The 26,620-nt window shown below is 37.0% G+C and overlaps 1 protein-coding gene across 4 annotated transcripts in view; it reads right to left on the bottom strand.

The window, feature by feature from the left end:
- Nucleotides 1-1,826: 1,826 nt before the first annotated feature.
- Nucleotides 1,827-26,620, bottom strand: part of LOC308531450 (olfactory receptor 4F6-like) — a gene marked incomplete at both ends in the record, with an annotated part of 38,518 nt that continues 13,724 nt past the window's right edge. Inside the window, 2 exons of one of the 4 annotated variants that reach the window (XM_081108377.1) lie at nt 1,827-2,400; nt 22,637-23,001. In XM_081108377.1, coding sequence (XP_080964503.1) covers nt 1,827-2,400; nt 22,637-23,001 — 939 coding nt within the window. Of the gene's footprint in view, nt 2,401-22,080; nt 23,002-26,620 lie in introns of those variants that run through there. The other 3 variants (XM_081108379.1, XM_081108378.1, XM_081108376.1) reach the window with 3 other exon arrangements.

The following is a 26,620-nucleotide window of genomic DNA, read 5'->3' as shown; positions in this document are numbered from 1 at the left end:
CTCTGAGAAAAGTTTAATGCAATGGCCATACATACAGCATAACATCATAACTGTAAACAAACCAGGCTGTAGTCTCTCCTCCATTTGGGAGTGATGAGGTCCCCATTTGTGTGGAAAGCTAACAAATAGAAATTGTTCTCAATTAAATGAGTTATTCTATTATTGATTATCAGAGATCCATAGTGTGGGAGTTAGGATAACAGATCCTGAATCCAAACTCTAACACTTTGAGCCAGGCTTATTACTCAATAGATCTTGAGGACCTTTTTTTATTTAATTTATTGGAGTGATATTATTATATTAATATTATTATATTATAAGTATTGAGTGTACAAATGAGCTTGGGAATCTTCCCTCCTCTTGAATTTTTTGGACTATTTTGAGGATAGGTGTTAATTCTTCTTTAAATGTTTGGTAAAATTCACCTGTGAAGCGATCCAGTCCAGGACTTTGCTTGTTGGAAGGTTTTTTTATTACTGCTTCAGATTCATTAGTTGTAATCTGTCTATTCAGATTTTCTGATTCTTTCTGATTCAGTTTTGGAAGATTGTGACTTTGAGAGCATTTAACAACTGTAAATGGGGATAAAGAGGATATCTGCTTCATAAAATTCAAGGTAAAATGCTAGACTTAGACTGCACGATTTCTGGGTAAAGAAAACCTGCACACATATTTTATAAATCTTTTCTATTTGTTGAAATATTTTACATTTATTTCTCTGGGAGAAGCACAATGATCTCAGTGTGACTTACTAAAGCAGAATACACAATTCATCAATCACATTGTTTCCCATCAAAAAAAAAGGAACATCATTAATTGTAAATATTCAGGAGGAACTTCAGGCCTACAACATATAACTTAAGATCTCTCTGAACACCACTGTAGACAAAAAATACTGATAATAATGAATTTTAAGCATTTTTAATAATTAAAGCAATGGTTTAAAATTCATTTTTGGTAGGCCCTGCGCAAGGAAATGTATGTTAGCAGTAGAAATTAGGGAAGGATTTAGAATTGATAAAGAAGTGCTAAATGCTAATGGGAATTTGATAGGAAGAAGGAATACAAATGGGAGGTGTAAAGATCTCTTTTCAAATATACCTATAAGAAAAAGTTAAAAGAGTGAAATATGAGCAGAAATTTAAATATAATATTGACTTGAAGGGCAAGGGAACTGACCTAGGAACCAGAGACAGTTTCTGGTGCCTGACTATCTCCGGTGATATCTGGCTGTGTGTCTCTGGAAAAATTCCAGTCACCCTTCAATTCCTTGGTTTTAGCATGTACAACTGAGGGGATTAGAACAACTGATGTTGGTTACTAATTCTAGCTTTAAATTCAAGATTCTAATACAGAATTAACAATTTCCCATACTGACAGATAAAGGAGCCTGATAAGGAGGCAAAATATCTTGGTACTGGGGAAATAAGAAGTAGCAGATTAGGAAAAAAAGAAAATTAAAATCAAAACAGTTACGTAGTAAATAGAAGAAAATAATACGAATGCATATTCCATCTATCAATAGAATAATCTGTCTAAAATAGAAAAAAGATAACCTATTATTTGCTCAATTACATGGCACTTTCTTAGACCATGTAAGTTACAAAAGACATGATTTGGTCTTTAACACTTTGATGTACAGAGTGTCAAAGAATAGCATCATTTCTAATTTAATGATGAGATAGATATCGTAATTTAAAAGATACTAGATCTCTAGGCATATAACATGGCCTAAGTCTTGAGTATTTCTCTGAAATTGCATAATATTTTCTCTGCATCCAGCATGAGGGAGAATCTATAGTTCCATATCATCAAAACCAATTCATTTATGAAATCTTCCTGTAATGCACAAGACGACGACACAATCTCTTCATTGCCATTTTCATTTCTTTGTTCCTGAATGTATAGATGACTGGATTCAGAAAAGGAGTGATAAATGCATCAAAAATAGCAAGATATTTGTCCAGGTGTGATGTGGGAGAAGGCCATGTGTAGAAAAACATCAGCGGCCCAAAGAACAAAACCACCACAATGATATGAGCTGACAAAGTGGAGAGGGCCTTGTATGAACCACCTGAAGAGTGCTTCCAAACAGTGAACAGAATAAATATGTAGGAAATGACCAGCAAGACAAAAGATCCCACAGAAATAAGCCCACTATTGACAGTAACCATGAACTTCAGTTCTAGTGTATTTGTGCAGGCAAGTCTGAGGAGCCGAGGAAGGTCACAGTAAAAACTGTCCAATACATTCGGGCCACAAAAAGGCAAATCTACCACAAAAACTAATTGAATAAATGAATGGATAAAGCCAACAATCCAGGAAGTGACTAAAAAGTATAGACACGTTCTTGGACTCATGATAGTCAGGTAGTGGAGAGGCTTACATATAGCCACATATCTATCAAAGGCCATAGTGATGAGCAGTACCATCTCAGCGGCCCCAACAGCATGAGTGAAGAAGATCTGAGTAATACATCCACAAAAGGAGATGGCTTTGTGCTTCTTGAAAATATCATAAATCATTTTAGGGGCTGTGATTGAGCAAAAAAACATATCAATGACTGAGAGGTTAGCCAGGAGGAAATACATAGAGGAGTGCAGATGAGCATCGAAGGTTATAGTGAACACAATGACAAGGTTTCCCATCATGCCAGCCAAGTAGAACAAACAGGAGAAGACAAAAAGGGGAAACTGAATCTCCCATGAATTGGTGAGTCCCAGGAACACAAACTCTGATACTGTGGAGTGATTCAGTCCATCCATTGTCTCAAGCACCAAGGTCAATGTTCATGTAATCTAAAAGGAAGAAAATGGAAAAAAAAATGGATAGCCAAGTTTTGGTGTTCAATAAAGAAAGTCTTCAATCCATGAAAACAATCATAATATTAACATCTCACACAACCAAATGATCTTCACTACATGAACACTGGACTTCTACTTAGAGGAGTCAGCTGGTTCCCACATGACATTATGATTTTCAAAACTATTATTACTAGTTTAATTACATTTCTGGATATATTTTACTTTTTCTTTCTTTAGGATTACATGCATATTTTATATCCTCCTGTCCAATGTGTTCTACTTCAATAACATAAAAGTTATCTTCAAATACTTTTGACTATGATTTCTTATAAATTAATAGTATTTCAGCCATTCATATCTCCACCTAACAATTTTTTATGCACAGCATATAGCTTCCAAAGTCTCTCTTTTGTTACTTATATTGTTCTATTAGACTTTTAAATTTTTTTATCTTTCAACTTTTAAGATTTCTCTCATTCTATTCTCCAAAGCACAGATTCAAATTCTCAATGTCCCAGCTCTAATGTTTTCTCATCTGTGAAAATTTCCAAATCTGTGCATTTCTATACTCCCTCTGCACTGTTAGCATTTATTTTGCTCTGCTTCTCATTATTATATAAATTTCCATCTCTCAAATTAAAGTATAGCTTCTTGAGTACAGGAACTATGTTTGGTTCACAGAAGCAGTCTCACCTACATCACAATCACCAGTAGTGACTAATATAGTCATTTAATGAGTCCTTCGCACTTATTGAATGAAGAAAAAAATTAATGGACTGAAGAATGACTCTGGAGACAAGAAAGTGAATTATAATTCAGTAAGGTTCATATTAACAGTATTTTTTGTGTTATCAATCAGGAATTATCACAGGATACCAAGCCTCATTCCTGTAACTATTTATACAAAGTAATATTAGCACAAGAAAATTCTATCATCGAAAGAAATATGAGGTCCCAAATATTAATTTAAAAATTTTGAATAAAGGACCTTTCAGATACATTTCAAATACATTTCAAAATGGGGGGACTCATTTATTTTATAAATAATACTCACTTTTTCAAAAAATCTCAATTTCTCACATAAAATATGTGATGCGCTGAGACAATCTCCTCCTCTAGTGTGTACACACACACGGACACACACACACACACACAAACACACACATTGGATCACAAAAGATAAGAACTCTACCACATAAAAGTTGTCTCTTTTCTTTCTCAAAATACATTTTGAATGGGTAAAAGAATGACAGAAATTTAAAAAATAAACTGGGTAAAAAGAGCTAGGCAGTGTCTGTGTCTGTGAGAGAGGAGGATGATTGATATAAAATCCAGGAAAAAAACAAAAAACTAAAGGACATTAGATAGATTTTAGTATGGGGAAGTAAAGACAAAATTACAATTTTTAGGGATAAAGAACTACCAGCGAAAAGCCATCAGAGGTCCACTTTCAATGGGATGTTCCTTATTTAGTACAACATTTATGTTTCGTTAGTGAAATAATCAATATAGAAAAAAATATAAGAAGTGACCTGCTCATTATCACTAAGGTAATCGGTGAGACTTTATACCAGAATCAAGAACCCTAACTCCCATTAAAAGTTATTTTTATTAAATAGCTTTTGTTTCAGTTTCCTATTTCTGCTGTAACAAATTACCAGCAATGGTGGCTTTAAAAACACAAATGTATTACCTCACAGTTCTGGAGATGAAAAAGCCAAAATGGGTCTTCCAAGTTTGCCTGTATTCTTTGGCTCAGGAGCCCTTCCTCTCTCTTCAAAGTACATCACTCTAACTTCTGCCTCCATTGGAGTGCATCACTGCAATAGCCTCTCTGGCTCTGACTCCTACCCTTCTCTTATAAGGACCCTTGCTATGACACTGGGCTAAACCAGATAATCCAGGATAATTTTCTCATCTCAAAAATCTTAATCACATCTGCAATGTCCCTTTTGCCAGATAAGGTGATATATTCACATGCCCAGGAATTAAGGCATGGACATCTTTGGGGGCCATTATTCTGTACACCACAACTTTCTTACATATGAGAAAAAGGAAAATATTAAAACTGATCAATGACTCTGACATAGGGAATTTCAAATAGCCTATCAGGAAGGTGAAAGATATCAGAGAAAGGACAGATATGAAACGTCCTGACTTTTTCCCTGAAACTACATTTAAGTGGCTTCTGACTCCAACTACACCGAGACCAAGCCTGAACAACTAATGTCCGCCAATGAAAGAAGCCTATGATAATCATCCAATCAATATGGTCTTGGACAACTAGTTACACCAGGTGTATAACTGACTCCTGAATGGTTCTCTAGATAATTTTTGTTCATTAACTTAATAAATATTTTGAGTGCCCAGAATGCCAGGCATCATTTCAGGCATTTGGAGACATAACATTGACAAGAATTCTTGCCTTTCAAGTAATCCATATTCATGACAGAAAATGCAATTTTGGCCTATTAGATGCAGCTCTTCCTCTCTAAAAAGGTTAATAACACTTGAAGATATGCTGTAATTCATTAGTTAATTTTTCAGTACCTGAATTCAGAGAAACAAGCAGTAGCCAAGATACACTTCCTCCAAAGAAGGGGATTCAGCTTCATAGGACCCCTTTTCTAACTCACTAAATTTTAATAATTCTAACTTCTTAATTTTGTTTCTCCAACCCTAAGAATAGTAGCTGTTTCCTACAGTTGTTACCTTTTTAAAAATATACTAGAGGCCTGGTGCATGCAATTCCTGCATGGGGGGAGGGGCCTCACTCAGGCCAGCTTGAACTCTCTCCAATTCGGAACCCCTCAGGGGATGTCCGACTACAGGTTTAGGCCTGATTGGGCCTACACCAGCAATCGGACATCCCTTTCAGAATCTGGGATGGCTGGCTCCTTAACCGCTCACCTGCCTACCAATTTGATCCCCCTAACTGCTCTCCCATGTCAGCCTGATTGCCCCTAACTGCCTCTGTCTTGGCCTTGCCACCATGTCTTTGTCCGGAAGGACATCCAGAAGGTCATCTGGAATATGTCTGGTCTAATTAGCATATTACCCTTTTATTAGTATAGACAGTCATCTTTACATGCTTTTAAATACCAAGTTAACAACTGGTATTTAACAGTATTTAACTGGTATTTAACTGGTATTTAACAACTGGTTCACCTTTTTTATTTAAGTACTAGAGACGTGATGCACGAAATTCATGCAAGAGTAGGCCTTCCTTCCCCCAGCTGTCGGCACTGACTTCCCTCTGGCACCTGGGACCCAGGCTTCCCTCGCAGCCCTGGCTTCATCCAGAAGGTCATCTGGTCTAATTAGCATATTATGCTTTTATTATTATAGATAGTAGTTATATATTAGTTACATTAGTTTCAGATATACAATATAGTGACTCAATATTTTTATACCTTAAATGTGTTCACCCCACTAATGTTATAATCATCTGTCACTGTGCATATTTACCACAATATTATTGACTATATTCCTTTTCACCTTTCTCACCCACCACCCCTGATCCTCTGGTAATCATCTCTTCAGCCTATGTTTCTATTCATCTGTTTTCTTTTGTTTTGTTTGTTCACTCATTTTTGTGTGTTTTTTAGATTTCATATAAAAGTGGAACAATATGATATTTATCTTTGACGTATTTCACTATCATAATTATCTGAACTAATTGAAAAGCAGCTCAAAATCGATGGTGGGAGAAAGATTTCATGGCTTTTTCACTCACTCAGACAATAAATACATACATTGCATCTATAAAGTGCCTAGCAACAAATACATACGTGGCATCTATAAATGCTAAGCCTTAGAGATAATATAAAGATGTGGAAGAAAGGAATGAAGAAATTGAACATATATAAAGTGAGACTGTAAGGTTATCAGGACAATTTTAAGAGTTGTATAAACTGGTTTATGACTATAACCAAATCTCTGTGTCATGAACTATGAACTAATTAATCAAACTGTCTCTAAAAATAGGCAGAAAAATTAAGCAAAAATATTACTAAGGGAAGAAATGCTTCTAACCAAGTTTTTTAAGGCTCCCATTAACAAACTATAACAATGAGAATATATTATGAAGTAAAATATAAGTGGTGCTTCTTCTACATTGAAATTTGAATAGGAAAAATTAACAAACAAGAACAGCAAAAGAAACAGTGGTAAATTTGACTGTTAATGAATTTATAAGAAATAGAGTTAGCAAAATTAGAAGAAGATTTATGAGGTCATTTAGAAAAACAATATGAGATTTTGTATGACTGAATCCAACCAGAAGGCAAGAAAGACACTTTTTTTAAATGTTAAGTACATTTTTAAAATCAAAAAAAAATTCATAGAAAGATGAGAAAAAGGGAAAGCAAAGCAAAATTGGATTGCAGGATGCAGCAGATGAGCAAGGTCCGTTAAATGAAAAATTATGACAAAGAGGAAGAAATGGGAGAATGGGAGCTTGTTCAGATTTGTAATCTTAAAAGCCCCAGGACCCAAAATTATTTTGTATTGCACCTAGCATTAGGATTTCTTTCTTTTAGGTTAACATACTGAATTCCCTAGTTTTACTTACCAATTGCTAAGGGAAGGGTGCTCCATTAAGCTGTTACAAACAAGTCACTAGATGGTGTTCCTTAGCTCAGATCTTATTCAGGCAAGAAATGAACATTTTTGACAACAAAGATATTAGTGACCCATTTTAAACCTGATTCATTACCCAAAAAGGATTAGCTTGGATAGGTTGCTGCAGAAGACAGATAAAGAGCAGATGAACTCAGCGGGAGAGAAGCAGAACCCAGGAATAAGAGCTAAAGCTGAGAACAGGAGAAATGGGGTCAGAGACAAAATGTACCTACTTTACAATCCCTTAAAAAGCAAAGAAGACAAAATAATATCAATAGAAAATATCAGCAGATCCAAAATCTTATCCATTTTCTGTCTTCAAGTCTTAAAATTTCTTAGCTATCTATTAGCTCAGAGTTATATATAATCTCTGAATGGCTTCTAGTGAGAGATGCTAGGTTCTGGGTGCTTGATCACTTTGAAGTATCCCAGACCCTCCATGTCTCCTAAGATCATTGCCATTATTAGATTTTTCATGTTGAGTTTTCTAGTTCTGATCTACCTGTTACTCTCAAGAATTATAATGACATGAATTATAGCCATCACTTATTTAGACTACTTAAAAGATCATATATAACAAATGCAGATTCTTAATGAAATGATGATTTAAATATCTTCAGCTATATGGAATTAGAATTGGGAAGCCTCTTAGAATAGAGTCATAGTGATGTCACATTTTAAAATTGGGGGGGTGGGAGTGACAGAGAGAAAGAAGTTCATTATCCCCAATTAATAAAATAATTTTGGCTGGAAAAGATTTAAAAATATATTCTGACCCAATTCCTTTGTCTTGTTTCTCCATCCAGGATGTAAGTTGTTTGTTGTTGTTGTTGTTGTTGTTGGGGGTTTTTTTTATCAGTTTATAAGGTTTGAGAATTCATTTTCTTCCTTGGTTTTCTGCTTTTTAATAACATAACTAGAGGCCCGGTGCACGAACTAATACACAGGTGGGGTCCCTCTGGGTGGCCTGTGGGGATTGGGCCAAAACCCACAGTCCAACACCACCTGTAGCTCCTATCTGCTGCTCCCGCTCACCCTGGCCCCACTGCGCTTGTGCCCAATCAGTCCCAATTGGGAGAGGCTCACACTGCCACAGCAGTGCTCAGCAGCCATGAGCCCTGCATCTGGCACCCTCCCAAGGGGAGTGGCATGCAGGATCAGACAGAAATCAGCTCTTCAATATCCCCCGAGGGGTCCCAGATTGGGAGAGGGCACAGGCCAGGCCAAGGGACCCTACTGGTGCACGATCAGAGGGGTCCAGAGCATGTCCAGTCCATATTGCTCAGTCCCCATAGGCCAGGCCCCAGCAGCAAGCTAACCTAACAGTCAGAGTATGTGCCCTGCAGTGGTCAATGCACATCACAGTGACTGGATGACCAGTTGACTGTCTGCCTCCTGGTGGTCAGTGCATGTCATAGCGAGCAGTTGAGCGGCCTTAGCATATCATTAGCATATTATGCTTTGATTGGTTGAACAGTTGACCAGTCACCGGACACTTAGCATATTAGGCTTTTATTATATAGGATAGCACAAATGTTCTTCATTACAAAAGGAAAATTTTTCTTCTTTCAATTAAGCCAATATCCATTTAATTCTTTCTCTGTGAATATAAAGGTGTCAGTAAACCTCACAGAAAAATGTTTAATGTCTTTGAACTTGGTGAAGTCAAATAAGGATCATTCATCTGTACCCTCTAGATCTATTCACCTCAATTCCTTTAGCCTGTCCTCATAGGATTTACCTTTTATCTCTTTATCTTTGTCACTCTGTCCAATCACTCCCACTTAACCACCAAACATTTCATGATAGTGACCTACAAAATTTTCTTATAAATGTTTGAAAACGTAAATAAAAAACAGAAAGATTGATTGCTGACTGTTAAACATCATACATTTACATTTTTTCCTCTGTTCCTTCATCACCTGGTTTTAACTGACACTGTATTATTTTAAGGTGAGATATTTAGATCTTTTTCTTTTAACCAAGTTTTCAAGCACTCTTTCTCCACGTTGATTCTATGAAGTTGGGGTTTTATTTTTTTTTAACTTTACTTATTACTACTACCTAATGAACTTTCTCCTCTTCATTTCTTAGTTATCTAAAGATAGAAGCGAAGCAGAAAACAAACTTGTTATGAGATAACACACATTTGTCTTCACTTTCAATACTAATAACTGTCTCTAAAGATGTCTGGGTCCAGATAACAAATCAATCTACATCCTAGTCCTGGCTACAGTGTGAACTCCAGACTCTGCAATGTATCTTCAGTCAAACCTTTGAATCTCCGGGTCATTTCCAAGTCCTAGATAAAAATTAGGTTAATTCTTGCTCTCCATATCTACAACCACTCATATTTATTCTCCTGTTGTGCTCATCATGTCACTACCACCACCATCTGTTCTTCTTGCCTTCAGGTCAAAGCTTAATTGATACAAACAAAAAACAAAATGTTACCTGAGTTTTTCTTATGTTGAAGTTTATCTAATTAAATATCTCCTTCTTGTTGTCAACTTCACCCCATCCTTCCCTTGTAGCTATTCACGGATCATTATCTCAAGAGGTATTCAAAATGTTTTCATACATGGAAAAAATAGCTAATTGACTGCACAGGAGGATAGTGACCAAATAAGGCTATGGTGACCTGGGGTTGCAAAACTAACATCAATTAGTCAAGGAAATTGTCTCCTAAAACTGTATTTGTTGTGATTAAAGCAACAACTGGGAAAGCTGATAATGAATCTCAAGAGGGATGAATGACATTGGACTCTACAAAACTCAATCTCTGTCCTTTTTAGTTTTTGCCACATTAAATCCTATTACAATGAAAGAAAGCATCCCTTTGTCATTTGGTAATATTTACTTTCCAAGAGATAAAAATTACATGAAGCAGCCTTATAAATACTAATTTTCTCTATACATAAATAATCTAGGCAAGTGAAAGAATAAACTATAAAAAGTAATTTAAAATAGTTTATAATGTGATTTTTATAAATAATAAATTACCATATTGAAATAAGCACTTTGAAAATATGGGCTTTTGTCTAATTCATATTTGTGTTTTCCAAAGCAACTTGTACAGTTTCCTGAAATGAAGGAGACCTATTATACATTTGTTGAGCTTAACAAAAGAATTCAGTCACTGAAATAATTCCCTTGTCCCTTACTGTGCTTATCATTCGGAGGCAGTAATAATATGAATAAGGAGGTTCACTTTAAAATATTAAGAGGGAGTAACAAGATTTGAATCTCTGTCTTTTTTAGCCTCAGATGCATAAGAAAGATTGGGGTAATCATATTACTCCATAGCAAATAGGATCCAGCAGTACATCAGAAAGATCATACACCATGACCAAGTAGGTTTACCCCGGGGATTCAAGGATGATACAATATCCACAAATCAATAAACGTGATACATCACGTAAACAAATTGAGAGAGAAAAACCACATAGTCATATCAATTGGTGCAGAAAAAGCATTTGACAAAATCCAACACCCATTTTTGATAAAAACTCTCAACAAGGTGGGAATAGAAGGATCATACCTCAACATAATAAAAGCCATATATGGCAAACCCACAGCCAACATCATACTCAATGGGAAAAAACTAAAATCATTTCCCTTAAGAACAGGAACAAGACAGGGATCCCCACTTTCACCACTCCTGTTTGACATAGTACTGGAAGTATTAGCCATTGAGATTAGATGAGAAGAAGAAATAAAAGGCATCCAAATTGGAAAAGAAGAAGTAAAACTGTCCTTATTCGCAGATGACATGATATTGTACATAAAAAACCCTAAAGACTCCATCAAAAAACTATTAGACTTAATAAAAGAATTCGGCAATGTAGAAGGATACAAAATCAACACCAAGAAATCTATGGCATTTTCATACACCAATAGTGACCTTACAGAAACAGAGACTAAAAAAGCAATCCCATTTACCATCACACACAAAAAATTAAGATACATGGGAATAAACCTAACTAAACAGGTAAAAGACCTATACTCAGAAACTACAGGACATTGAAAAAAAAGAGATAGAGGAAGACATAAACAGGTGGAAGAACATACCATGTTCATGGGTTGGTAGACTCGACATCATTAAAATGTCCATACTACTCAAAGCAATCTATAAATTCAATGCACTTCCCATTAAAATACCAACAACATATTTCACAGACCTAGAATGAACTCTCCAAAAATTCATCTGGAATAAAAAAAGACCCTGAATAGCTGCAGTGATCCTGAGAAAGAACAAAGTAGGTGGGATCTCAATACCTGATATCAAGCTGTATTAAAAAGCCACGGCTCTCAAAACTGCCTGGTACTGGCACAAAAACAGACATATAGATCAATGGAATAGAATAGAGGATCCAGAAATTGACCCAAACCAATATGCTCAATTAATATTTGACAAAGGAGGCAAGAACATACAATGGAGTCAAGACAGTCTCTTCAATAAATGGTGTTGGGAAAATTGGACAGATATATGCAAAAAAATGAAACTAGACCACCAACTTACACCATACACAAAAATAAACTCAAAATGGATAAAGAACTTAAATGTAAGATGGGAAAGCATAAAAATACTAGAGAAATCCAAAGGCAACAAAATCTCAGACATATGCTGAACTAATTTCTTCACCAATACAGCTCGTAGAGCATTGGAAACTAAAGAGAAAATAAACAAATGGGACCACATCAAAATAAAAAGCTTCTGCACAGAAAAAGAAACCATCAACAAAACAACAAGAAAGCCCACTGCGTGGGAGAACATATTCGCCAATGTTATTACTGATAAGGGTTTAATCTCCAAAATTTATAGGGAACTCATACAACTTAACAAAAGGAAGATAAACAATCCAATCAAAAAATGGGCAAAGGACCTAAATAGACACTTTTCAAAAGAGGACATTCAGAAAGCCAAGGGATATATGAAAACATGCTCAAAGTCACTAATCATCCGAGAGATGCAAATCAAAACAACAATGAGGTACCATCTCACACCTGTCAGAATGGCTGTCATCTACAAATCAACAAACGACAAGTGCTAGAGAGGATGTGGAAAAAAGGGAACACTCGTGCACTGCTGGTGGGAATGCAGACTGGTGCAGCCACTATGGAAGACAGTATGGAATTTCCTCAAAAAGTTAAAAATGGAACTCTCATTTGACCCAGTGATCCCACTTCTAAGAATATATCCCAAGAAACCAGAAACACCAATCAGAAAGGATATATGCATCCCTATGTTCATAGCAGCACAATTTACCATAGCGAAGATCTGGAAACAGCCTGAGTGCCCATCAGCAGATGAATGGATTAGAAAACTGTGGTACATCTACACAATGGAATACTATGCTGCTGTAAAAAAGAAGGAATTCTTACCATTTGCAACAGCATGGATAGAACTGGAGAGCATTATGCTGAAATAAGCCAGTCAATGAAAGAAAAATACCACATGATCTCACTCATTTATGGATAATAAAGACCAATATAAACTGATGAACAATAATAGATGCAGAGGCAGAGCAGCATCGAACAGACTATTGAACTACAGCGGGAAGGCTGGGGAGGATTGAGAGGTAGGAGGAGAGGTAAGAGATCAACCGAAGGACTTGTATGCATGTATATAAGCATAACCAATGAACATAAGACACTGGGGGGTAGGGGAGGCTGGTGGAATGTCATGGGGGGGAAAAAAGGAGACATATGTAATACTCTTTGTAACACTTTAAGCAATAAAAAAAAGAAAGAAACAAAAACATGACCAATATGTTTTCTGTCTACAAGAGGCCCACCTCAGAACAAAGGAGTCACACAGACTGATAGTGAAGGAACAGAAAAAAATTTTTCAGGTAAATGGAAATGAGAAAAAAACTGGGGTAGCAATACTTATATTGGGCAAAATAGACCTCAAAGTGAAGGCCATAACAAGAGATAAGGAGGGTCACTTCATAATACTAAAGGAAGCAATTCAACAAGAGGATATAACTCTGGTAAACATATATGCCCCCAATACAGGAACATCCACATACATAAAAAAACTTCTGAGTGATATCAAGGGAGAGAACTACAGCAATACAATCATAGTATGGGACTTTAATACCCCATTGACACTACTGGATAAATCCTCTAAACAAAAAATCAGCAAGAAACATCAATCATAAATGACTCAGATGGACTTAACTGATATCTTCAGAACATTTCACCCCATAGCTACAGAGGATACATTATTCTCAAGTGCACATGGGACATTTTCAAAGATAGACAACACATTTTAACACATGCAAAGTCTTTTCAAATTCAAGAAGATAGAAATCACATCAAGCATCTTCTAAGTCACAATGGCATAAAATTAGAAATCAACTACAATAAAAACAATGAAAAAAAAATCAAACACTTGGAGGCTCAATAGCATGCTATTAAACAATGATTGGGTTACCAAAGAGATCAAAGAAGAAATAAAAAGCATTCTGGAAACCAATGACAATGACAAGACAACAATCCAAAATCTATGGGACACAGAGAAAGCAGTCCTGAGAGGGAAGTTCATAGCTCTACAGGCTTAACTCAAAAAAACAAGAAAAAATGGTAATAAATTATCTAGCCCTACAACTTAAAGAATTAGAAAGAAAGCAACAAGAAAAGCCCAGAGTATGCACAAGGAAGGAAATAATAAAGATCAGAGAGAAATAAACAACATACAGACCAAAACACAAAACAAAAAAAAAAACAGAAGACCAATGAAACCAAGAGCTGGTTCTTTTTTTATTATAATTGATTAAGGTATTACATATGTATCCTTTTCCCGCCATTGCCCCCCATCCCCCACCCACTCATACCCTCACCCCTTGGTATCTGTGTCCATTGGTTAGACTTATATGTATGCATACAAGTCCTTTGGTTGATCTCTCCCCCTTTTCCCCACCCTCCTCTACCTTCCCTCTGAGGTGTGATGGTCTGATCGATGCTTCTCTGCCTCTGGATCTGTTTTTGTTCATCCGTTTATGTTGTTCATTATATTCCACAAATGAGTGAGATCACGTGATATTTATCTTTCTCTGACTGGCTTATTTCGCTTAGCATAATGCTCTCCAGTTCCATCCATGCTGTTGCAAATGGCAAGAGTGCCTTCTTTTTTACCACAGCATGGTATTCCATTGTGTAGATGTAACATAGTTTTTTAATCCACTCATCTGCTGATGGGCACTTAGGCTGTTTCCAAATCTTAGCTATAGTAAATTGTGCTGCTATGAACATAGGGGTGCTTATATCCCTTCTGATTGGTATTTCTGGTTTCTTGGGATATAGTCCTAGAAGTGGGATCACTGGGTCAAATGGGAGTTCCATTTTTAGTTTTTTGAGGAAACTCCATACTGTTCTCCACAGTGGCTGCACCAGTCTGCATTCCCACCAACAGCACACGAGGGTTCCTTTTTCTCTGCATCCTCACCAGCACTTGTCATTTGTTGATTTGTTGATGATAGCCATTCTGACAGGTCTGAGATGGTACTGCATTGTCATTTTGATTGGCATCTCTCGAATGATTAGGGACTTTGAGCATGTTTTCATATGGCTCTTGGCCTTCCTATGTCCTCTTTCGAAAAGTATCTATTTACCTGCGTTGCCCATTTTTTGATTGGGTTGTGTATCTTTCTTTTGTTTTGTTTGTGTGTGTGTGTGTGTGTGTGTGTGTGTGTGTTTGTGTTTGTTTTTGTTTTTGTTTTGTTTTTTAAATTTTAGAGAACATTTATTAAACCTGGGGACAGTGAAACAAGCAAGGCCTGGGGGAAGGTCGAAGAGAGGACGCCCGTCCAGGGAAGTGGGATTACAGCAGAGTCTGGACCTCCAGAGAGCCGAGTTTAAGGGGAGAGCATTCCAGGGGCAAAGGAGCGCTCCTCGGTAGAGTCTGGGAAACGGCCTGGTTCTCCAGGTGGCAGGTGGAGTCGGTAGGACTAGGACGATGGCCCCACCCACGCCCTGCGCAGCGGGTTCGGGTTTGGTACCTAGCGGTTCCGGAACGCGGATAGCCACAGGGAGGCACCTGTATCTTTCTTTTGTTAAGTTGTATGAGTTCTCTGTAAATGTTGGAGATTAAAGCCTTATCAGTTATAAAATTGGCAATATGTTCTCCCATGCAGTGGGCTTTCTTGTTGTTTTGTTGACGGTTTCTTTTGCTGTACAGAAGATTTTTATTTTTATGTAGTCCCATTTGTTTATATTCTCTTTAGTTTCCATTGCCCAAGATGCTGTATCGGTGAAGATATTGCTTTGGCATATGTCAGAGATTTTGCTGCCTATGGATTCCTGTAATATTTTTATGGTTTCCCATCTTATGTTTAAGTTCTTTATCCATTTTGAGTTTATTTTTGTGTATGGTGTAAGTTGGTGGTCTAGTTTCATTTCTTTGCATGTATCTGTTCAATTTTCCCAACACCATTTACTGAAGAGGCTGTCTTGACTCCATTGTATGTTCTTGCCTCCTTTGTCAAATATTAATTGAGCATAGTGGTTTGGATCAATTTCTGGGTTCTCTATTTTATTCTATTGGTCTATATGTATGTTCCTGTGCCAGTACCAGGAAGTTTTGAGAACAGTGGCTTTGTAACACAGCTTGATATCTGGTATTGAGATCCCTCCTACTTTGTTCTTCTTTCTCAAGATTGCTGCAGCTATTCAGGGTCTTTTTTTTATTCCAGATGAATTCTTTGAGAGTTCGTTCTAGGTCTGTGAAATATGCTGTTGGTATTTTAATGGGGAGTGCATTAAATCTGTAGATTGCTTTGGGTAGTATGGACATTTTAATTATGTTGATTCTACCAATCCATGAACATGGTATGTTCTTCCATCTGTTTATGTCTTCCTCTATCTCTTTTTTTCAGTATCCTGTAGTTTTCTGAGTACAGGTCTTTTACCTCCTTGGTTAAGTTTATTCCTAGTTATCTTAATTTTTTTGGTGCAATGGTAAATGGGATTGGTTTTTTTTATCTCTTTCTTTAAGTTCACTATTGGTATATAAAAATGCCATATATTTCTGGGAATTAATTTTGTATCCTGCTACATTGCCAAATTCATTTATTAATTCTAATAATTTTTAGATTGATGAAACTCTAGCCAGGCTCACCAAGAAACAAAGAGAAAGGACCCAAATAAAATCAGAAATGAAAGAGGTGAAGTAACAACCAACCCCACAGAAATACAAAGAATCGTGAAAAAAAAAAAAAAAGAAAGAAAGAAAGAAAAAATACTACAAACAACTCTACTTCAACAAACTGGACAACCTTGACAAAATTGACATATTCCTAGAGATATATGACCTTCCAAAACTCAATCAGGTAAAATAAAAAAACCTGAATAGGCCAATAAATACTGATGAAATTGAAAGAGTAATCAAAAAACTTCCAGCAAATAAAACCCCTGGACTGGATGGTTTCACAGGGGAGTTTTACCAAACACTCAAATAAGAACTAAAACCAATCTTCCTCAGATTATTCCAAAAAATTCAAGAGGAAGGAACACTTTCAAGCTCTTTCTATGAAGCCAGCATTACCCTAATCCCAAAATCAGATAAAGACACCACAAAAAAAGAGAACTCCAGGCCAATATCCCTGATGAACATAGATGCTAAAATCCTCAACAAAATTCTAGCAAATCAGATCTAGCATTACATTAGAAAGATCATACACCATGACCAAGTGGGATATGTTCCGGGGATGCAAGGCTGGTACAATATCTGCAAATTAATAAACACAATACATCACATAAACAAATTGAGAGACAAAAATCACATAATCATATCAATTGATGCAGAAAAAGCATTTGACAGAATCCAACACTGCTTCCTGATAAAAACTCTCAGCAAAGTGGTGCCGGGGTCCAACCCCAGCAGGTCCAGGGGTTCCCAAAGGCGTAGACAGAGTCGGCGAAGAAGGAAGGACACGGAGACAGTGTTCAGTTGATCAGCAGCCTAGCCAGGATCTCCAGCCAAGTTCTGGTCTGGATCTCCAGAGAGGTTCTGGTTAGAATCTCCAGCCAGGTTCTGTGTCCATGTTCTCTTGCTACATTCTCCAGTTTCTCCAGCCAGGTTCTGCAGCCATGTTCCCTCGCTAGGTTCTCCAGCCAGGTTCTGTCGCCATGTTCCCTCGCTAGGTTTTCCAGTCAGGTTCTGTCCAGGTTCTTCAGCCAGGTTCAGTCACCAGGTTCTAGTCAGGTTCTCTTGCCATGTTCTATCCAGGTTCTGTAGCCAGGTTCTGTCTCTAGGTTCTTCAGCCAGGTTCTCTCACTAGGTTCTGTCTCTAGGTTCTGTGGCCAGTTTCTGTCCAGGATCTTTTGCCATGTTCTCTCGCTAGGTTCTGTCTCTAGGTTCTGTCTCCAGCTTCTGTCCAGGATCTTTTGCCATGTTCTCTCCAGCGAAGTTCTTCTGTCTCTAGGTTCTGTGTGTAGGTTCTGTGTGTAGGTTCTGTGTGTAGGTTCTGTATAGGTTCTGTCTTCTAAGTTCTGTCTTCTAAGTTCTATCTTCTTACATCTGTATTTATACCAGTTGATTCCAATCCTATCAATCTCTATTCCAAAGGTTAGGGCGTTTCTTATCTCCATTCCAGGGAGTAAAGATTATGTAGCTTAAGCATGATCGTTCGTAGTTAAAGTGATTAATTACCCACCTGGCACTTAGTTAAGAGGTTTTATTCCCTCCCTAACTTCAGGGGAAAATCCCTACCTGGGGAAACCACCTTTCTCAGAGACCTTGGTTAAAACACATAGTGCCAAGAAGGTGAGCAAACATATTAAGAACAGTATGCCATATATGCCAGGTCCCTTGAAACAGCAAGCATGGACCGGCTCCCGGCAAAGTGGGAATAGAGGCATCATACCTCAACATAATAAAAGCCATATATGACAAACCTACAGCCAACATCATACTCAATGGTCATAAACTAAAACCATTTCACCTAAGAACAGGCACAAGACAGGGATCCCCACTCTCACCACTCCTGTTCGACATAGTACTGGAAGTGCTAGCTATAGCGATCAGACAAGAAGAAGAAATAAAAGGCATCCAAGTGGAAAAGAAGAAGTAAAAATGTCATTATTCACAGATGACATGATATTTTACATAGAAAACCCTAAAAACTCCATAAAAGAAACTACGAAACTTAATAAATTAATTCAGCAATGAAGCAGGATACAAAATTAACACCCAGAAATCTATGGCTTTTTTTATACACCAATAGTGAACTCACAGAAAGAGAAACTAAAAAAATAATCCCATTTACCATTGCAACAAAAAAATTAAGATACCTAGGAATAAACTTAATCAAGGAGGTAAAGGACTTGTACTCAGAAAATTACAGGACACTGAAAAAAGAAACAGAGGAAGACATAAATAAATGGAAGAATATACAATGTTTATGGATTGGTAGAATCAACATCATTAAAATGTCCATACTACCCAAATCAATCTACAGATTCACTGCAATCCCCCATTAAAATACTAATGGCATATTTCAAAGACAGAATAAACTCTCCAAATATTCACCTGGAATAAAAAAAGACCCTGAGCCCTGACCAGTTTGGCTCAGTGGATAGAGCATCGGCCATGCTGACTGTAAGGTACCAGGTTCAATTCCAATCAAGGGCATGTACCTTTGTTGCTGGCACAACCCCAGTAGGAAGTGTGCAGGAGGCAGCTGATCGATGTTTCTTTCTCATCGATGTTTATAACTCTCTATCCTTCTCCCTTCCTCTTTGTAAAAAATCAATAATATATATACATTTTTAAAAAGACCCTGAATAGCTGCAATCTTGAGAAAGAAGAACAAAGTAGGAGAGATCTCAATACCAGATATCAAGTTATATTACCAAGCAGGTTCTCAAAACTGCCTGGTACTGACACAAGAACAGACATATAGACCAATCGAACAGAATAGAGAACCCAGAGATTGACTCAAGCCATTATGCTGAATTAATATTTGACAAAGGAGGCAAGAACATACAATGGAGTCGAGACAGTCTCTTCAATAAATGGTATTGGGAAAATTGAACAGATACATGCAAAAAAATGAAACTAGACCACCAACTTACATCATACACAAAAATAAACTCAAAATAGATAAAGGACTTAAACATAAGACGGGAAACCATAAAAATCTTCAAAGAAGCCTTAGGCAGCAAAATAGCAGACGTATGTCATAGCAATATATTTATCAATACAGCTCCTATGGCAATAGAAACTAAAGAGAAAATAAACAAATGGAACTACATCAAAATAAAAAGCTTCTGTACAGCAAAAGGAACCATCAACTAAACAACAAAACCCATTGCATGGAAGAACATATTTGCCAATGTTATCACTGATAAGGCTTTGATTTCCAAAATTTATTGTTTAAATTTAAGAAAGATAAACAATACAATCAAAAAAATGGGCAAAGGACCTAAATTGACACTTTTCTAAAGAGGCCATACAACATCTACACAATAGAATACTACGATGATGTAAAAAAGAAGGAATTCTTACCATTTGCAACAGCATGGATGTAACTGAAGAGTTTCATGCTAAGTGAGATAAGCCCGTCAGAGAAAGATAAATATCACATGATCTCACTCATTTGTGGAATATAATGAACAACATAAACTGATGAACAAAAATAGAACCAGAGTCATAGAAGCATCGAACAGACTGCCCAACCTATGAGGGAAGGTGGGGGGTGAGGGGGTAAGAGATCAACCAAAGGACTTATATTCATGCATACAAGCATAACCAATGGACACTGACAGTAGGGGGATGAGGGCATGTGCTGAGGGGTGAGACTGGCCAGGGAGAGGACAATGGGGGGGGGGGGGGGAGATTCATGTAATATTTTAAACAAAATATTTTAACTTAATAATTTAAGTTAAAAATAATATAAATAAAATGACAGAAGACAGCAAAAAAAACAGGAGTCCGTCAACCTAGATTCTAGATGTGGATCTTCTCTATATTCCTTTTATGACCTTCAGCTAATTGGTTAATTTTTCCAGTACCTAAGATTTCATAAAATAGGGAAACTCTATAAGATTATTTATAATTTACTTTAAAGTTCAAAAATTGTATGATCCCAATAGAATTTTAATAGTTTTCTAAGTAACTGCATACACTATAGCTATTATCTTTCAGCTTTGATGCAGGAGCTGAGGCTCTGCAAAGTAATTCTTTTTTGCCACTCTGCCATTAAAGGGCACTAGAGGAAGATTTCAAGGTTAGAAGAGGAAGAAGCACTTATTGCTCCTTTCTTTTTTTTTTTTTTTTTTTTTTTTGGTAATTTATTTATTTATTTTTTTTTTTTTAATTTTTTTATTGCTTAAAGTATTACAAAGGGTATTACATATGTGTCCATTTTATCCCCCCGCCCTAGACAGTCCCCCAGCCTCCCCTATCCCCCAGTGTCTTATGTCCATTGGTTATGCTTATACGCATGCATACAAGTCCTTTAGTTGATCTCTTACCCCCCTCCCTCCTGCCCCCCAACCCTCCCCGGCCTTCCCACTGCAGTTTGACAATCTGTTTGAGGCAGCTCTGCCTCTGAATCTATTATTGTTCAAAAGTTTATAATGGTCTCTATTATCCATGAATGAGTGAGATCATGTGGTATGTTTCCTTCATTGACTGGCTTATTTCACTTATATTGCTCCTTTCTATTCGCTGCCTCTGGCCTCCTCTTCTGCTCACTGTGCCTGTGGGCATCATCCATCATCCACACTTGTCGCCTCAGCAAACTTGGTTTCTTTCCAAGGCAGCAGCTGTTTTCCAACCTTAGAGAAACTTGGCTCATCACACCCTCCTCAGGAACACGTGTTAGCCAATGGCCCCCCCTTCCTCGGGGGTTGTGCCCCTGCCCCACAAGCCCTCCTCTACGCTCAGAGGCACTAACACCAGCCAAGCAGCATCCACTCCTCAGGTATTTGAGCTTCAGTTCCACCGGTCCTTCCCCCAAGCTTTGATAGTTTTTTTGTTTGTAAGTTTTAATAATTCTAAACTCTTCTCTAGAGTAAAAGCTGCTTCCTACAAATGCTATGTCTGTGATATTTTAGATTTCATTCTTTTCAAATACTTTTAAAGTTAACAACTTTATACTTAATTAACAATTCTTTGTATCAAACTTTTGTGTTCAAAAAACTAACATGGTTTCTGTCTCCTCCCTGGACCCTGAAAAAGCCAGCTTAGCAATCAAACTGAGGGACACTAAATAATAATGAACTGGAAATACAGAACATAAAGCATCTGTATAGTAAGATAAATCCAATGACATAAAAAATTAACATTTATTTTGAAAGTAAGATAGACCATTTAAATGGGGAAAATAGAACATGGACAATAAGCCATATGTTGACTTTTAAAAAGTGTTATTTAACATTTATATTTATTCTATTGCCACTAAAGAGAGGTCAGACCATTGGTAAAAGAGCCACAACCTGTAGTCTTAGGTCTCTTATATAAGCAGAGCCCAGAACACCACAATTCAATTTGGAGAAGAAAAAAAAATACAGGACACAACACATACTAGTAGATGGTGACATTCTGTTTAAATGTAACATACCTTATTTAGTTCATATCCATCTGAAATTCTAGTGTACTTTGCCTTTTTATACATCCTCAGTATATTTAAGAAACTTTAATTCATAACTGAATGCATAGTCTCCTCATTGCCACCTTCATCTCTTTATTCCTAAAAGTATAGATGACTGGATTTAGAAAAGGGGTGATAACTGCATCAAAGATGGCCAGGAACTTATCCAGGTGTGATGTGGGAAACGGCCACATGTAGAAGAAGATTAATGGCCCAAAGAACAAAACAACCACAGTGACATGAGCTGACAGAGTGGCGAGGGCCTTGGACATACTGCTACCTGAAGATTTTTTCTGAACAGTCACCAAAATAAAGATGTAAGAGATGATCAAAATTAAAAAGGAAACCACAGAAATAAATCCACTGTTGGCAGTAACCATGAATTCCAATGTGTAAGTCTCTATGCAAGCAAGTTTGATAAATCGAGGAAGGTCACAAAAAAAGCTGTCTAATTCATTAGGGCCACAGAAAGGCAGGTTTACAACAAAAGCCAATTGAGTCACTGAATGAATAAGGCCAATAATCCAGGAAGTGACTAGAAGCAAAATGCACCTTTGTGGGTTCATGATGGCCAGGTAGTGGAGGGGCTTACATATGGCAACGTATCTATCAAAGGCCATGGCGATAAGCAGAACCATCTCTGTACCCCCAACTGCATGGATAAAGAAGATCTGAGCTACACAGCCCGCAAAAGAGATGGTTTTACGCTTTCTTAAAAGATCATAAATCATTTTAGGAGCTGTGGACGAGCAAAACATCAAGTCAATGATGGAAAGGTTGGCCAACAGGAAGTACATGGGGGACTGTAAATGAGGGTCAGAGATCACAGCTAGCACAATGAGGAGGTTTCCCATCAGGCTTGCCACATAGAACACAATGGAAAAGAGGAAGAGGAAAAGCTGGATCTCCCTTGAACTGGAGAGTCCCAGGAACACAAACTCAGACACCATAGAGTCATTGGCTTTGTCCATTGCCTCTCTCTGTCAGCAGTGACAACGCTCATGAAACCTGAAAGAGGAGAGTAAAGAGACATTTGTTTAGGGAATATGGCACTGACCTTACTTAATCTTGGGCAATTAATAGTTTACAGAAAACTAGACAGAGGCTGATGTATGCCTTTGGAGACCATTTCAGTCACAACACAACCCATATTCCTTTGTTTTATATTTCATTGCCAAAATAGATTGTACAGAGTAAGAATCCTTTTACTTATTTGAATGGGTAGTTCTGTTGTATTTCTAAATGTCATTATTTCATATTTATATATCACATATGACCATAAATTAAAGGCTTTTTGTAAATTATTTAATTATCTGTGCATATAAAAGCAGTCGTCTGGTCGCTATCTTGCGCACTGACCACCAGGGGACAGATGCTCAACACAGGAGCTGCCCTCTGGTGGTCAATGTGTTCCCACAGCCAACCTCCTGCATTCCCTCCCCCTGGCTGGCTGGCCCTCATCAGCCAATCTCACTGGCCAAACCGAGGGACCACACCCATGCACAAATTCATGCACCAGGCCTCTAGTATGAAATAATTAAGTGACTGAGTTTCATAATTTGAACATCTCTCAGTATATTAATACCATATCTATGATTGCATTGTCAAGTTCTTTCAAAATCCATATAAACAATTTTTAAGACCTGAGTTGTAAATTTCTGATCTCTGAAAATTAGGAAGACAAGATGAGTTATTTAGAGGAAGAAGGAAAGAAAGAAGTAAAGGATGCCAGTGCATGGCCCCACCATTTTAGAGAGGGAGGATAAGTTCAAGAGAAAGTGACACTGTGGGTTCTGTGGAGGAGATTCTGACTAGATAGAGAGAGGAAAAGATGTGGGACAAGAGTGACAATGATAAGTCATAAATCCCAAGTAGAAGAAAAGAATAAGAGTGAAAATATCAATGGTTTTACACATGCTTCTCTTTACCTATATATAAAATACTTAACCTTGTTCTGAATTAAATAAATGCATACCAACATAGCAAGACACTAGTTTTTTCTTAAAATTTTGGCAGAGATTTAAACATTTGAAAAAAATTCAGGGTTTGAGGGGAAATGTGGAAACAGGTAGTCTCATAACCAGTGAGGGGAAAGTAAACTGATAAAACATTTACCACTCATGGATATGGACAACAGTATGATGATTGCCAGAGGGGAGAAAGAGAAAGGGGAGGTGGAGAAGGGTTTAGGAGGGATAAATGGTGATGGGCAGCAACTTGACTTGGGGTGGTGAACACACAATAAAGTGTGAAGATGATGGGTTGTAGACTGAAATCTGTAGAATTTTGTTAACCAACATCACCCCAATAAATTCAATAAAAAGGAAAAAAAATATTCCCATCAACTTTTTCAAGAAGGTACTTTAATTATCCCTGATTTATGAAAAAAGAAACTGCAGCATAGGGGAACTAAGTAACTTGTCCAAGGTTCTACAACCAGTACATGGCAGTACACCAGGTTTGCTTAACTTCAAAAGACAGCTTTAGTGCATGCCATCACAACTTTGTGATGCTTCTCAGTGTTTTGTAGAATAGAGCACTGTTGGTTAGCAGGTCTCTCACACCAAGTTACCTGATAAGCCTTCAACCTGTTTCCCAAGTGACTGATCTATTCATCCAATTGGGGGCAGGATAAAAGGGGTCAATGGGGGGGAAAAATGGGGGACATATGTAATACTTTCAACAATAAAGATTTTTTTAAAAGAAGGAAAAAGTATTCCATAGAATTCCTGGATCCCCTCAATATTTCCTCTGGCCTTCTTTGAGAGTCAGAAACAATTATCCACAGCTTAGTCATAAATTTGTATTTTTACCTCAGTCTCCTCTTCCAAGAAAAGTGACAGCAAGATGTATCACATGAGGTTCAGCCACTCAAAAGCAGTGGGGAAAGTTTTTTTTCCCCCACTGTCCTTTGAGGTCACTTCTTGGTGACCTTTCCTCTTTCATGTCACAGAATCTACTTACAAGTGGTACCAAACCTTTGTATGGAGCCATCACTGAATTCTCTTTTCCCATAGGGCTTCTATTTGATTGGGCCTTCCATTCTTCTCTGAATTCTCCTCTATTTCTACTTTTTTCTCATTCTTTTCTCCCAGCCACATAGATTTTCATGCTTTTCTTCAAATACACCATGCATGCATGCTACTGCCTTAACAACCTCTGTTTTGGTTGTTTCCTCTGTCTGAAATGCTTCAAATCCCTATAGCCACATGACTAACACTCTCCCGTCCTTCAAGCTTCCTCTTTAGTCTCACATTCACAAGGAGTCCTAGCTCCTCCCAGCCCCGCCCAACTCCTAATCCACCTTATCTTGCTCTACTTTATTTACTCTTTTCTACAGTACTTATCACTTTCTTATATGTTATAAAATTTACTTGATTATTTTTAATTTTAAAAAATAAAATAAAACATTTACTAATTTTGCAATACCTTTCCAAAATTGTATATACTCTTATGCTTTGACTCAGCTATTCTACTTTTAGGGAGAAATTTCAGCATATATACAGTATGTGGGCACATGAACAACGTGGACAAATAAAAGACATAGAGATGTTTGCTGAAGCATTATTGCCTATAAGAGCAAAAACCTGAAAATAACTTAAACGTGTAGTGATAGAGGACTATTTCAATAATTTCTCTTAGACACAGCCATTTATAGTGCTGAAGTAGACCTAATTGTACATATACAGGATAGAGAGGAGGAAATGGGGGAGTATCATACTCATTCCTTCTGGCTTTTTAAATTATATAAATAAATTACAAATATAATATTACATAAGTAAAACAATAAATGGATAGAAAATGCCTAGGTTGACACAGCAAAAGAAACACACACATTAAGTACAATTATCTCTAAAGACTGGGGCTGAGAAAATTGTGCAGGAAAAGGAATCTTTTACTTTTCACTTTATGCTCTAACCTACTATCTTATTTTTTCAGAGTATATATCAATTTTACTTAGAACATAGATCAATGTGTGTGGATCTGAAAAATTACACAATTTGTATCTTTAGAGATTCAAAGCTCCCAAAAATATAATCATAGGTATCTCCCAAATTATAACACAGATCAAAGCTACTCCTCTAAGATATTCACTAATAATTTTGTTATTCCACTCCTCCCTATATCTCACACTCTAAGCTAAACTACTTCCTCTTCCCTGGACATGCACTCATATGTTATTTACTCTTCCTTCATATACACTTTCAAATAGTGTGGCTCATGGCTCCCCTCCACATCCTTCGCTTTGCCAGCAATGCCCTTGCCTTCATTACATCTCTCATTCCTCCTATTCTTCAACAGCCTACTGTGCAGAACTCCTTCCTCTATGAAGTCTCCTTGATACCTTTACTTTTACATATGCTAAATGAAGATAAATTTTTATATATTGTGGTAACCAAGCCAAAACCCAAGTAGTAGTAGTAGTAGTAGTAATAATAATAATAATAATAATAATAATAATTCATTAATGGTTTAGCAAAGACCACTATTTAATTCCCTGTCACTGTAAAATATTTTAAATATATCTTTATAATGGCATTTTTAGACTTTATCTTGATAATGGTATAAACAATATTCACATTAATAAAA

The sequence above is a fragment of the Myotis nattereri genome (assembly GCF_964212035.1).
Source record: "Myotis nattereri genome assembly, chromosome: 1".
Taxonomy (NCBI): domain Eukaryota; kingdom Metazoa; phylum Chordata; class Mammalia; order Chiroptera; family Vespertilionidae; genus Myotis; species Myotis nattereri.
This window is presented reverse-complemented; position numbering and strand designations above follow the sequence as displayed.